This window comes from Triturus cristatus, chromosome 6, assembly GCF_964204655.1.
Source record: "Triturus cristatus chromosome 6, aTriCri1.1, whole genome shotgun sequence".
NCBI lineage: Eukaryota > Metazoa > Chordata > Amphibia > Caudata > Salamandridae > Triturus > Triturus cristatus.
In genome coordinates, this window is record NC_140589.1 from 908,853,279 (window position 1) to 908,868,638 (window position 15,360).

Below are 15,360 nucleotides of genomic sequence, written 5' to 3' on the forward strand. Positions count from 1 at the left end.
AACATTAGATCTGACCCTGTGATAAATACCTCCATTCCCCTGGATCCCCTGGGCTTGATAACTACACCACTAGTTGCGTTGTGTTCCCCAACTGGGGCTGCTGTCCCGTCAGGGGACATAGTTGTTGTTTCTGACGAGCCTTTGCCGACCCTGGAGGAGGCTGCAAAAGGTCCGACTCGGGGTCCCAGTGGTAAAAAGAGAACCCGTAGAAAATCTTGTAAACGACCCAGAAGTCTAAACAAAAGCAACTCTATTCAAGCGAATGCTGTGAGTGAGCATACTGACCAATCTGTACGGGATCTAGTCGAGGAGATGTTTACATCATGGCTGGAACTTGCTCTCACTAGCATAGCTAAAGACATTATAGATACTTTGAATACTTGTGTTGCTGGGTTTTTGGAAAAATGTGAACGTATTGATTCCTTTTTAACAGTCTTAAAACTGTTATTGGCTACCCCTGGTGTAACTATCGCACCAAAAGTCCAATTAGAATCCAGGTCACGCTCTGATATAGTTTATACGGATGGTCAATCACATCCCCTATTAACAGGGGATGGGTTAGTTTCTGGCTCCTTGGGGAAACGTGTGGTACACCAGGGCATCTTTGAGAGGAAGGATTATCATGGCCGTACTATTGGGTGTCTTGGGGATCTGACAGTAAATGCACAGACTTTGGTCACCAATAGGCCCTTACTCTCACAGGAGAGGCTTGTTAGATCAAAAAATTGTATTCTTAATCTCCCCCCAGAAGCTGGTCCCCTGGTCGCAGTTCTTGTTGGGGTACCACCACTTGGTGTAGGCGATAATGAGTCCACCCTGGACTTGATGGTAAAAGTTAAAAAATGGTGTGATCAGTACTGTACTGGAAAGACAGAGATTTCTACTAGTATTATAATGGCCAGGAGGGTGGAGTGGGTGGGCAATTGTCCCAAACAAGTGGATGGAGATTGTATTGTTGTTAACTTCAGCAATAGACATGTAGCTGATAGATTGTTTTGGGATGCCTCGGACTTGGGGAAGGTGGGCATTAGAGCTCTGCCTTTGGGTTTCTTCTATCCTCCAGTAAACTGACCAAATGTATACGTTAAAAATTATTCTGAGGCACATTCGAGGAGGCGTTATCAGCCCGCCCAATGTTATATTGAAACCAAAAATTTGGAGGGCTGCTCAGAAAGAACTAGAATTAAAGATAAACTAGCCCCGCAAATACCCCCTGGGAATATAGATCTTGAATGCGGGGGTATATTCTTATCAAACAGATTTTCTTCATTATCTCAGATAGAGGAGAACGATTGACTATACTTACTACCTGATCGTTCTCTGAATTCTGGTTCTAACTTAGAGCCCAAAGATTTGGATTCCCCCCAAAATTGCAAGATCATCAGTTGGAACATTGCGGGTCCTAAATCTAAAAGGGACGACCCCAGATGGCTCTAGACTTTATAAAAAAATACGATCTTATTGCTCTCCAGGAAACGTGGGAGAGGGAGAGCAACTTCTGGTTGGATGGGTTTAAAATATTTTACTTACCTGCATGTCCTACTACGGCAGGTAGAGCCAAGGGGGGCTTGGTGCTCCTATTTTCTCTAAAGTTAAAAGGCTCCGCAAAGTTGATTGAAGTAAGTTCCCATAATTGTCTGATAGTGGAATTCACCACAACCAACTTGTCTAAAATATTATTAATTATTTTTTATAATTCAGGGGAGTGTGAGTTTAGGAATGAATATTTATCCTTTTTAAAAAGTTTTGTAGAAACCTACAGGGCGAAGCAATCCACTTTTTTCCAAATTATACTTATGGGCGATTCTAATATTCATCCCTGTGATATGAATTGCTGTGTTGATGATGAAATGGGCCCTGATTATTCGGTATCACCGCACTTTGAGTACACACAACAGGGGGAGGCTTTGGAGGATTTTCTTGCTGGAGCTGACCTCTTTGAACCCGGTTTTAATGACCCATGAGCGGGTCGAGACATTTAAGGCCAAGGGACGGGATACAATCATTGATTATATATTTTTGTCTCCCTCCATTCTAATTAGTGTAGTGTTCTATAATGCAAGCCTGTCCGCTTTTAGCGATCCTAACCCAGTAATCCTGGAGTTACACAAAGACCTGGGCCTTCTGTGTTTACCGGGTAGGAACTCGGAAACTATCCGGGTGGTAACATCTGACCAGGGGAGAAGGCTCAAATGGTCAAAGGTAATCCCAGAATCTTTTTTTGTTAATCTATGCTTGAAGGCTGAAAATGATATTGCAAAATGCACAGATTACACCTCACCAAAAGCTGAGGTTATTAAAGCCTTTGAAGGTATTTGTGGGCAGGTTGCAATGTATTTGACTGTCCCAATGAAATTAAAACCTAATCTCGGTGAAAGGTGGTTTGATGCAAATTGTTCCAGGGCCCATCAAAATTTACTACAAGCCCTGAAAAAAACACCAAGACATAGTAAGCAGATAGCCAGCCTCAGGAAGCATTATAAGCTAATGATACACACCCGCAAAAGTGAAATTAAGTCAAAGGCCTGGAATGCATTAATGTCTGTAGAAGTCCTAAAGGATAGCTCGAAATTCTTGGCTATTGTCAATACCCCCTTTTTTTCGGGATTAGGGAACGATAGCCTGGAAACTAACATCCCAGAAGAGCAGTGGCTAGAGCACTTTGAGACCATTTATCGTTCAAGTGAGATCCAGGATCCCTTTCCAGTTTTAGATATAAATGGGGGTCTCCCTTTGCTGGTTTTTAAAGAGGGGGATATTGAAAAGGCAATACTAGAGACTTCCACCAATAAGGCCCCGGGTCCTGACTGTGTCCCTGCAGACTTGTATAAAGGTGAACCTAAATTCTGGGCCAAAATTTTAGAAAATGTTTTTAATGCATCAGTAGCTCAGGGGTTTCCTGAATCCTGGACACGGTCTATTATTATACCAGTTTTCAAAAAAGGCCAGAGAGGGGACCCACGGCGCTATAGGCCTATATCATTGATTGACTCTGCCGTAAAGATCTTGGGTAAAGGGATTTTGGCTAAACTCACAGATTGGGCCAATGATAACGGGGTGTTATCAAATCTTCAATATGGTTTCAGGCAAGGAAGAGGTACCATGGATCAGTGCCTCAATCTATATTTACTGGCAGGTAAATATACTATAGCAAAAAAAGGCTCCCTGCAAATGGCTTTTATGGACCTCACCTCGGCATTCGATCTGGTTAACAGATCGAAGCTGTGGTCCATTTTACTCGATATGAGCATTGATCCGTGCCTGGTCTATTTTTTAGCAGATTTACACCAGGATCTTTCAGCTGCAGTTAGAGTTACCCGGGATGGCAAATGCACCAGATATTTTAAGTCGGCCAGAGGAGTCCGCCAGGGGTGCATTATGGCACCGTTACTTTTTACTCTTAACATTAATGCACTAGATAAAACTCTGGATAAGGCCAGCTTGGACATCCATCATATGGGGAACAAGACTGTCCCGGTCCTTTTATATGCGGACGTTGCCGTGTTGCAATCACGGACTGCTATAGGGCTTCAGAGACTTTTGGATGCATTTGGGGCCCATATGAAATCCTTGGACCTGGTGGTGAATATGTCTAAATCACATGTTATGACAATGGGTCAAAGACCCAGAAAAGCTAGAACTTTCTTTTGTAATGGAGGTGAGGTATCTAAACTGTCCTCTTTTACGTATTTGGGGGTCCTGTTTGATGATAGATGCTCCTGGGTCCCCCAATTTAAAGCTAAGCAAAATGCAGTAGTCAGATCAACGTCAGCATTATTGGGGTTTTCAAAGCGGCTGGGAGCTAGACCCTTTGAAGCAATTCTTGCTATTTATCGTTCTAAATGTCTAGCTATTGCTACATACGGTGCTGCTATCTGGGGCTACAAACAATTGACAGGGGTGCAGCTGGCGGAAAATAATTCTTTACGCACCCTTTTGTCTGTGCCCCAATCAACCCCAACTTTCTCTATCCATCAGGAATTGGGGTTGGGGTATGTGACTGACACACTGAGATTGGCTCCCTTAGTTTGTTGGATTAAAACATGGCTCAATCCTGAGCTGACTGAACCATGAGATTTTACGGGATTGTGTTGCCCTGGATAAAGCCAGTAGCATTCCTTGGCTGTCTTATGTAAAGTGCATGTTTTACAGGCTAGGGCGTCCTGAAATCTATAACACCCCAGCAGGGATTAAAAAAGAAGATATAAACTGGGTGAAAACACATTTTTAAAATTTATTATTGTTGGAACGGGAGCAACTAGAGTTACAAAAATCTTTGGTTATGGCTCATTATTTAACAATTTCCTCCCCATTGATTGAGCCCTACCTGAGAATTGTGACCAAACCTTATCATCGTTTGCTCCTGACTAGATTCCGTTTTAATTTAATTCACCTCACGTTGGGCAACTTTTCTGGCTGGTGTAAAATAGAGGAGATAGGCCCGTGCCAGTGCGATAACTTTTCACCTCACGATACTTTGCACTTTATTATGTTCTGTGATTTTTATAATGATATACGGAGGAGGTTTTTAGTCCCTCTTTTGAGGGAAAAGGGCTTTTTGCAGGTTAGACCAGCCCTATTGTATCTCCAACTGTTAGAAGATGTAACGAACATTTTTTGTGTCGCCAGTTTCCTTGTTGCTGCTGTCCGTCGTAGAAAAAGAATATTGCCCATGGTTAATGTTGAATGAATTTAACTGGAATTGTTTTTTACTGGGATTTTGATATCATGATGTATATTAGATTATTTATGATATTTCACTTTTTTTACTGCCCATTTGTATTTAGGATAACACATTTTTTCTATGTGTGTTTTTATGCATTGTCATTTTTTGATTTTAATTAATCGAATAAAGTGGTTTTATCTGTCTGTCTGTCTGTCAATGGTTGTTAGTTACATATGCTATGGCGTCCGTGTATATAATATTGAAAATGCTTCAGTTGTGAAATGATGACAGTGAAAAAACTATGACGAGTCTATTTGATCTTACATCAAAGGCAGTGAAGAGAGGTACTGCTGCAGAGTTTACTTTTTTTTTTTTTTTTAAAGAGTGTTCTACCCTGAGGATGCGAGCAAAAATGGAAAGCCCGATAGGTACCAGTATCAGCACCTGCTTTTTAGAACTGCCGGTGCTGAGCACCAGCAGGACCCGGCCCACTTAAAGCCCTATCCTACCTTGGGCTAGAAGTAGCTAATACTTAGAACACAGATCTTACTGGTTGGTATATTTGCACCCTGCATTTCAAATAATCAGACTCAAATCCATGCATTGCTCTATGTGCCCGTGTTAGTGATTCAAACAGAATTCTCCTATTTTCAGAGAGCCAGTGCACACCTTTCCCTGCAGCACCAAAGTAAAATGTTCGCATGAAGGCAGAATGGGCGAAGACTTCCGATAATTCAAAACTTCCCACAAAGCAACAAAAAGCTACAACTTCCCCCACCTCTAGATGGCTATTCCTGTGAGTGCAACCTCCAGCAGGAAAGGTGGATTAGGAGGCTGCATCACGAGTACGGGTCTTGGAGAGTGGCATCCAGGGACAAAGCTGGCGGATGATTCATGCTGCAGGAGGGCGGGGACACAGCGCGCGGTCAGGAGAAGATGGGCTTTGCATCTGCACCCTAACCACAGTTTCCTGTTGCCACAAAAATAGCTGACACTGCCCAATATTAGTTTCATATTCAATGAAGATAAGTATGAAAGGAAATGATGTGGCCTGTACCTCGACAGGCGCCATCAGCGGTTACAATTTTCCAGTAGCCAGGTACCCACAGAATCTGGCTACACCTACAACAGTTACTGGAACTGCTGGGAGTAAGAGACTGCTGAGGCATTGGTGGAGTGACCGGGTTTTTAAAGTAGGGTTTTTCCAGAACCACCTCCTTCATAATTCCAACAGTTATGCAGTTAGGGCAATCTCCTCTAACAACTCTAAGGTGTGACAAGCAACGGGAAAGAGGTCAGGTTTCCTCAAGATCTTATGGTACCTAGAGAGACAGATAAAGCTTCCCCCAGACCGATGGAGGGACCGGGATAAAGCAGGCCCACCATCGTCCACAGTTGAAGGCCGAAAGGACTCTCCCCTCTGTCCCAGAGATTGTTAAACTGTAGATCTGATTTCTTGGGCAGATGGGAGGGGCGAACTCATGTCTTTGGGCCAGATGCAGTCAGGCAGGTGTTGCCACACAGGTGGTCTCAGGCAGTTGGGATAAACCTTCACTGGGGTAGGCCGATGCACTGGGGAGTCACAGTCCAGCGTCTCCCATTGATAGGCAGGAATTACCTCTGCTCAGGCAGCATCTCCACGGTCCTGCCCAGCCGGAGTCCTAGCCAGGGTTGAACATTCTATTTTCCATGATTAAGAGGAGATACAGAACCCAATACCTAAGGACTGAAGATGAATGTTCCCCACTTTGCCTTTCCGTGCAGCTTAATGGATGACTCAACATTTGAAGATTCAACATTATGGCTCTCGTGTATCAATTGACTGAATGAAGGAGCTCCCACCTTGAAGGACTGACTGGCGTTAATTTGACAACTGTATGATTTGATTATTAATGTGTTTTGCTGATATTTGTAGTGCTCCCTGTGTTGGTTAGAATTGTATCAAAAGATACAAAAAACATATTCTCTTTCTGTCTAGAGAAAGGAGTCTTTGCGGTTCAACCTAAACAGCATTTCAGTGAGCCCATGACAACAGCAGGAAGGATCAGGTCCTCCCAGGTCAGTCCAGTGGATTGCATTACAAAGAGGAGACAAAATGCTTCTGAGTGGCCCATCACATGTGGTGCAGAATTTGGTATGATAGTCCTAACACCACAGAGTGACTGATGTGGTGAATTTTAGTGAGGGTGTGTAAGGAGGTAGGTGTGTGTGTTGTGATGCCATCAGTGATGTCATTGATAAAAGTATTGTTCATGTCATGCGTGAGACTATGATTAGTGTAAGGGGTGGGGGAGTAAAAATCTGTGGCTATGCCTTCGGGGTTTCAGGTACTTTTAGGTAATAATACATTTAGAATCGCTTGATGATGTATTTTTTCATGGAATTTCATTATTTATTCTTTTATGAACAAGGAAGTTATTTTTCATGGTACAGAAACTTAACTTTCTAAACAATTTTTATGTCATAGTTTGGTAAAAATTCCCCTTTGCCCTACCCTGACAGTGGTTGGCACAGAGTGCAAATTAAAACTGTTCCCTATGTTCACAGGGCTCAGTCTGTGGACTACGTGCTTTGGCCCTGCCTGGTCTATGATTTTCACTGGGTACAAACAAGTATGTAAGGCCTTAACCTGTGGTCCTGCCTTATGTGAAGATTACACAGGGCATGCCCTACAGTTATGCCCTGTGTGCACCCTGCACACATACATACAAATACCCACACAGACAAACACTTGCCATGGTATGATATGGCCAGCTGGTGTATACGTCTTTGAGCAAATTTCTGAGAATAAGCACGTCAAAGGTTTTACGCATATCTTCAGATCGGCTCCAGTTTATGATCTTGTGAATATGGTATTAATGAAATTAAATGCAAATCCTAAAGGTTCGAAGGCATCTTCTCGAATATGTTCAACAAAAAATCTGCATGCATCAAGGCCATCAACAATCTAGGTGAACACGAAAATGTATTGACTGGAAAATATGACAACCAATTAGCAGCAACAACCACGTGCATCAGCTAAGGTCAAGTGGTATAGGTAGACTTCTAACATTCCCACAATCACCAATTTTGTATCTGGAAACAAAATATCTAAACAGCTAGTAAGGGATCAATATTTTTTTTTAGTATTTATACTCTTAGTTACGTGTGGTCAAAACAAGAGACATACCGCAAAACACATAATACCATGAATGTTAACAATTAGTTTGCCAGACAAAACCTTCTTGTGAAATAATGTCTTATCTCAACAAATTATTTTAGCAGAACTGAGAAACTGGGCTGCACTTACCGTAAGGTTTCGGGCAATTCCTTCATAATCAACTAGAAGATCAAAGAACAGGAATTAAAATGTCTTCATATGCACACAATTACACATTATGATTTTTTTTTTTTACTTGTCTTTTATTCAATATCTTACAGATGTAACATTACATGTTGTCATATCATATCACGAAGCAATGAAAAATGAAATCACAGTTTACACATCAGGTAAGGGGTACGAACAGGATATCAATGAGGTCTCAATGTTCGCTCAAGTACTCGGCTCACAAGTGTCACTGCTGGGCATACATCGTAGTGCGTAGCACATAAGACAACTCCCATAGACTTCAATCATGCACATTATGGAAACTTAAATAGGTAAAAGTCACAATGTAGACTGCTGGCTTCAAGTGAGGAAATAAAAAGTCAAGGTAAGGTAACCTAAATGTGATTGCTGTACACCAAGAAGCAGCAGTTAAGTGTGGGTTTAAAGAGTAATTATTCAAGGCACCAATGGTGAAAATCCAAAAATATTGTAGGTAAACAGCCACTGGACCAAAATGTATTTTGAAAGTAAACCTAAACAGAAATGTTAAATAATTTGCTTCATACTGTAAAATTGCCAAACTTGTGACACAGATGTAGTCAGCTCCAGCTACACGACAAAAAGGTCTCTAGTGTTCAATGCCCCTGGTCGCCATAGTTTGTTCACCGTAAAGGGCGAGAGCGAAGAGCAAAGAGAGGGAGATAGAAAACTGTGTAATATGTGCAAGGTTTGTCTATGTGAAAATAAAAGTCAAGCAGGAAAATAGTTTTAAGTCTCGGTGGTTTAATTTACTGCTGATTCATACGCCCACTTTTGCATATGTAGGGGTCTTCTACATGGCAGAACTTATGAAAAGTAAGCTTTCAATGTCAATATTACATTGTGAAGCCACGTTAGTGCCCTTTACAAAATAACAGGTTACTCGAGACTACACTGGTTCGACAACTGCACAATTTGGAAAAACGGTTAGTGACAAAGACAACACACACCTGGATGGCGAATCAAAACCAGACTTTGCATTAATGTTAATACCTGCCCCAAACTTTATTGAACTAATGAGCGTTGCAAAGGGGTACAACCTCCTTCAAAGGGATTTGGTGTGAAATTATAACCTGGAGGAAATTTTGAAAAAATGAAGGCAAAGGTTACATTTTAGACCGCAATATCTGAAGTATATTTAGCAAATTGTTGAACGAAGTTTTGAAGTAGAACTTCAAAACTATTCCAATACTTGAGGGTATGTCATCGTATGCAGGAGCACGGTTTCTCGAAAGTACCAAGCCATGCACGTGTCATTGAGAAAACAGTATATCTGACATAAAACAATTAGTGTACATTTGCAGCAGGTAGCAATGTCTATCTGAGGCACTATGACCTGCTAGAACCAAAATGTCGCAATTCGCCACGATCGTGCCCTGCACAGTGCACTGCATATGTCACTCTGCTGGTATATGTAGAGTTCTCACAATACTCATTTCCTATCACAATGAATTAATATCAGAGTACAGCACATTTTTCGCAGCTCTCTTTACACACAAAGGATACACAATGGACATAGATTACCCACACCAGAGATATCCACACTGCATTATGGCAGATGGTAAATTGCATTTGCGTGGTATAACCACTATAATTCGCAAAGGACAAGCAAGTGAAGTGAATAAGCCCAACATCCACCAGTATCATGAGGTGTTGTGTTGTGGATTTTTATTTTTTATTTTTAAAGCAAGGCAATGTTACAGCACCGTTTTCAGATTCATGGACTAGATTTGCTCGGGTCCAGAAGAAGGCACTCATGAAATAGTTCAAATTTTAATGGTCTAACAAGGAATTCTTACACCCTCGAAGGGAACTGTGTGTTCCTCCCAGTGCTTAACTTGTAAAAGAATGAGTGCCGGTGCTCAATGCTCTGCTCAGAAGCGCGCGGCCGGTGCAATTGAATTTCGACGTGCCGAATACCAAGCCTCCCTAGTCCTAAACCCGCCTCATGCCTCTTTAGTCCACTTGCAGACACTCTCTGCCCCTTAACTCACTCTTGTAGGTTCTTATTTTCTCCTTTTGTGACGGTATTTAAGTCTTTCTCTTCCTCCTTCTTTCCGTTTTGTGTGTTTTTTCCTCTCTTGCTCTCGTAAGTGTCTGATGAGGAAAGATAAGTGTGGGCCCCCAAAACTGAGTTCCGGTGGCCCCCACTGGCTCAAATTAAGCAGCGGTTCCTCCGATTATGTAATCTTTAAAATAACTATGGCAAAATCTTGCTCTCTTTCCAGCATAATTCCATTAAACTATTTCTAAAAAGACAATAAGACATAGGCCTTACAGGCAATTGAAAAACAAAATTGTAATTTCACACGTCCTATTATTTTACAAAATGTATATAGCACAAGGTTAAATTTCAAAAAGGGAGAAGAAAATACCGGATAAGTTCAAACATGGTTTTTGTTAAGGACACTTCTGCAATACTTTTGGGAGAGAATGCTGTGACCTCAACATGACTTGCAGTGCTTTATCAAAGTGAACTCTCATCACAGATGCCTTCTTTGATTATGCAGTTCACTCTTTACTCTAAGTCATTTGGTTTGGAACAATACAAAGCTGCCCTACAATGACACACTGACCTCTCTTGCAGAAGCCTTTTTCATGCTCTCAGAGGTAATTTGCACACCATTTTCAGGGACCAAATTCCTTGAATTAAAGAGGAAGCTTTCCCTTAGGAAACTCATAAGTTGGTGGTATTGATATTATGATTAGTTTTAATCACAATCCAACCACAATAGTAGCCTACAAGGACCAGAATTCATTTACTTCTAGACTAGCAATGATTCAAAAGTAGTTTAATGTCCAAGGCAAATTTCTTCCAGGATTTAGAGTAAACTTCAAGCACAGAGAGAATTGCCCTTTGATTTTAGTCAATTGTGTATGGGGAAAGGCAGCTCACCATCAGGTTCTTGCTTCCGGCAATAAAACAGTCACAAGTCTTGGAGTGGTAATTCCAACCCTTTAGCAGTGAAAGCAAAAGTAAGGGACTTATAGTAAGTTCTTACCACAAAATGGTTAACACCAAGCAAACACCTGAGCTGCCCAAACACCCAGCAAGAGGCCAGGGATTCCCTCTCCTCTACAGAGTAGTTATAAACAAATGTTATTAAAAAGTGGGATGCAATTTCAATTATTTGCTCCTTCCCAACCACAACTTTCATTTTATTTTAATGAGTGACCCTAGTACCAGACCACTGGTGCTAGGGTCACTCATTAAAATAGTTTATCTATTGATGTCAACTATTCCTAATGCTGGGACCTCTGAGATGGCATCTTTATCCATCAAATGATACTTGGTACTGCTGATTACAAACTGTATATATATATTTTTTTAATATATGCAAGGCTCAACTTTGTCAATAAATCTTGTGTTTTTTTTAAAACAAATTTTGAATAATAATCGGAAGGACACAGAATGACATAAGCTCTTCAGTAATGGTTGGGGCAGGAGTCTTTATTACAGCTTTTATAATCTCAAGCTTTGGTTTGACTTCGCCTCTTGATAATGTATATTTTAGGTTTAAATCTTTTTTATTGCATTATATAAGCAAGAGAGAAGAAAACAAAACAAACTTTGCGGTACATACGTATTCCCCAATGAGAAACCAGCTGCTAGTTGAAATCGTGCTAAGAAAGGAGAAAGTAAGCTATATTACAAAATCCTTGGTTCTAAAAAACAAAAACAAGAGGTAAAACAGACGAGTTACTTACCTTCGGTAATGATGTATCTGGTAGAGACACAGTCCAGCTGTAGATTCCTTAACTTAGAATATCCCCAGGCGTCAGACTGGATCCGGAAAACTTTCCGCAGCAGTACCTATGTGCGTCGGGGGGGGGGGACAGCGCCGCACGGCTCCGCCCTGACGTCGTCCATGGACGTGACGTCAGCAGAGCCATATATGCCCCTCCCGGCGCGCTGACGTCAGTTTCCGTCGGAGAAACTTTTGCACGTCACAACGCAGAGCCATCAGCAAAAACTGTGAGAGTATGGCAACAGTGTGAGAAAAAGATTAAAAAGAAAGGAAAGTGAATGGTGAAAAAACAGCACCATAATGAACAGTGCCAGGCACTGTATACTGAAAAATAGTGAAGGGAAAGAGCAGAGCACTGCTCTGAAAAGCAACCCCGCAAAAGCGGAGGCTAAACCCTCCCCAGAGGCAGAAAAAGATGCGAAAAAACATCATGACAGAAAGTGTGCAACCATAATATATAACTGTGAAGGACAACAAGTCTGGAACACAGGAGCATTGACAATCCACCACAAGTCAGTACCAGAAAGGGACGTCGTATACCCTGGAAGAGACTTATAGACTGAGGCAGAGCCAATGGACTTCAAACCAATGGACTGCAGGGGAGGTAAGAGACCCTAAGGCCGATTGAGAAGGGGAGGGGGGTGAACATGAGCAGACCTCACACTGGACAACCCAGGGCGTAGGGATGTAAAAGGACACATGACCATACCACCCAATCACAAGAATGGGTGGAGCAGAGCAAGCAAAACAGAATGAAGCATCCCGTCTAGGTGTGAAGTGAAAAATTTCACCCCGCAGGAAGACAAGGCCACCCGGAGGGAGGCGAATGCGGGAAACCCAACCTGAAAAGCTCCTTGCAGAACGGGGAGGATGGGCGGGAATTAAGCAATCTGCGGCTAGACTGTGTCTCTACCAGATACATCAGGTAAGTAACTCGTCCAGCTGATAGAGACATCTAGCCGCAGATTGCTCAACTTAGAATAGATACCAAAGCCATACCCATAGAATAGGCGGGTCTGCAACTGAACCCCACCAAGATCCAGAAAGAACTTAACCGTCAACAAGGTGACGAAACACAGTGGGGACAGCAATGCCAGCGCAGCCAACCCCAGAACACAAAGCTCATAAATGAACGGAAAACAATAGGATGTAAAGGCACCACAAGCCATCAAGAAAAGCACGAAAACCCTTGTGTGCATACCGGGTTGAGAGAAAGAAAGCACAGAGCCAGAAATGCCGGTGCGGAAGTAAGAGTTCATGGCTTTGTAAAGAAGCTGAACTGACCTGAGGGTCCGATGGATCTGTAGGATCCGATATGTCAACAGGAAGCAAGACCCAGAGAGAGGAAAAAACAGTCTGGCAAAGTCAACGCATACCGAACGAGTATGCACAACAGTGGAAAAAACACTGGTGTACCTGCACCAGGTAAGATACGTGGGACAGCATCAGTAGGATGCCGACCCATGGCCAGAAAGTGCCGACATTACCAGAAACACAAGACACTCCAGTATGCAGTCGCTCCTTCAAAAGACATGTGAGAGGGCAGACGATAACAAACAGAAGCACCCAGAACTGAACCACAGTAAGATTGGGATTCATGTGGAAAACAGGGATACACATAAGAATACAGTGTGGACGGCAGAACCACACCCAGAATAGGGAAATCCCCCTGTAGGGTAGCGTGCGCAGCCCAGATGGGAAGGACGCGTCACCAGGTAGGCAACCGGCAAAATGTGCCCTTCGGCAAGCCGGACACACACAGAAGAGCTCGTCCCAAGAGCAGACCGGGGCAAAGACCACGGACACCGCATCAAGGAGCGATGCCTGCGCGACCCCGCTGCGGGAAGAGCAGAGAGCAGACATACATTAAGAAAGATACACATTGAAAGGGGTTGTGTGCATAAAACAAGCGCCATAAATACCAACAGAAATGTCGAAGTATAGTTGGACAAGACAATGTCCAAATCCGTATGTGACAGGAGCTACCCGTCCGGGAGGAACCAATGTTCCCAGCGAGATAGATAATGGGACGGAGCAGGTCACGAAAGTGTAAACAGGCAGGACCAACGCATTGGCCTAAGCAGGCACCCCAAAAGCGATCTTCCATGTAGAGAACACTACGCCCTGAGAGCGTGAGAGCAGGAACCCGAAGCAGAGGCATGGAAACACCTGTGTGGAAAACAGCAGAGAAATAGGACAAAAAACTCCTGAATGGGAAGAGCCTAGAAAGGAGGGCACAAAGCAGGATACAGCACATTCATACATAGTAAAGACGCTATCATCTATAGACAAGGCCAGACAGAAGCATCACCCATCCCAAAGAATGGAGGGTAGACCAGTCACCACAGAAGCGAAGAAGAATGGAGGCGCCCCATGACAGCGAACATACTAGGGGGCGCCCACAGTATGCGCAAACACTAAGAAGTGTGTCACGCAGCTGCTCTGCCTTGGCGCTAGATGATAGCAGGATGGCAGCCATTGAAGAACTTCCGGAGCGAAACAGAACAAGGAAGAGCAAAGCAAAGCTGAATTACGCCCCTGGGAAAGGCAGGCAAGGCAGAGACCTCATGGTAGGGAACTGCTACCGACGCTTGGAAGTAATACGGACAACTGTAGACCCCAACCTAACCGGAAAGAGCAACACATCGACACAAACCTGTAAGTAGCATACACTGAGCCACAGAAGAATCTCTGTGAAAAAGACTCAACAGGTGAGTAGTGTCTTGCAGAGATCTGCAAGTACATCCCCTGGGTAGGCACTCCAATGGGTAATCAAACTGAGTTGATTCATGCAAAAGTGAATCCTTTTAAGATGCGTGTTTTTAAATGCTTTTATTCAGCAAATTAATTCAATTCGATATTGTTTGGCATATCAAATGTTCATTTGTAATCCATACTAGCAGATCTATGAATCTTGATCTCCTATGCATTTCGGGCTGGGACGCCCTTGGTCACGGAGCACTGTTGAGGAAGGGAGGGAGGGATGAGTCAGTGAGGGTATACCGCCTGGATTTACACGTGCTTAATGTGACTAAGTGCAACAATAACTAAAACGGGTGTGTTTGCTAACGTTTTAGTGACTGAGTGAAGGTACTGGGTAGTGCAATGGAAATTACTGCGTGTGTTGGTTGAATGCGCGCTGCGCAATGACATGCTGGGTTCTGTAGCGCTGTGGGCGAAGAACACTTACTTCATAGATACCGGTGGCAAAGCGTGCCGTCCATCGCTTAATCGAGGGGTCTACGTGTGCTACGGGCCGGTGCTCGTTATGTTTAAACATTCGGTGATGTGACGTGAAGAAACGTAAACATAAACAAAGGACTACTCGGAAGTATGCACGGTGGCGGCCATCTTAGAATGTGGGGAGATAGAGTACAGGTAATGCAAACTGAAGAGAATGCAGAGAGACAATGTCAAAAAACAGAAGTAGTATTACATGAATAAACAGTAACATAATAAGCAATGTATCATATTAGTATTACAGGTAACAACTATACTCAATACGGTCATTAAGACCATGCGGCTTCAGAGTCTGTAACAGATAAATCCATTCAAGTTCTCTTTTTAACAAGAGTTTATGATTGTCAATCCCTTCTCGT

General features: G+C 42.9%; 1 protein-coding gene across 1 annotated transcript in view; it reads right to left on the reverse strand.

Moving 5' to 3' along the window:
• Window positions 1–15,360, reverse strand: part of ENPP1 (ectonucleotide pyrophosphatase/phosphodiesterase 1) — a 519,644-nt gene that overhangs the window by 145,986 nt on the left and 358,298 nt on the right. Inside the window, exon 14 of the mRNA XM_085611568.1 lies at window positions 7,956–7,987. Coding sequence (XP_085467694.1) covers window positions 7,956–7,987 — 32 coding nt within the window. The remainder of the gene's footprint in view (window positions 1–7,955; window positions 7,988–15,360) is intronic.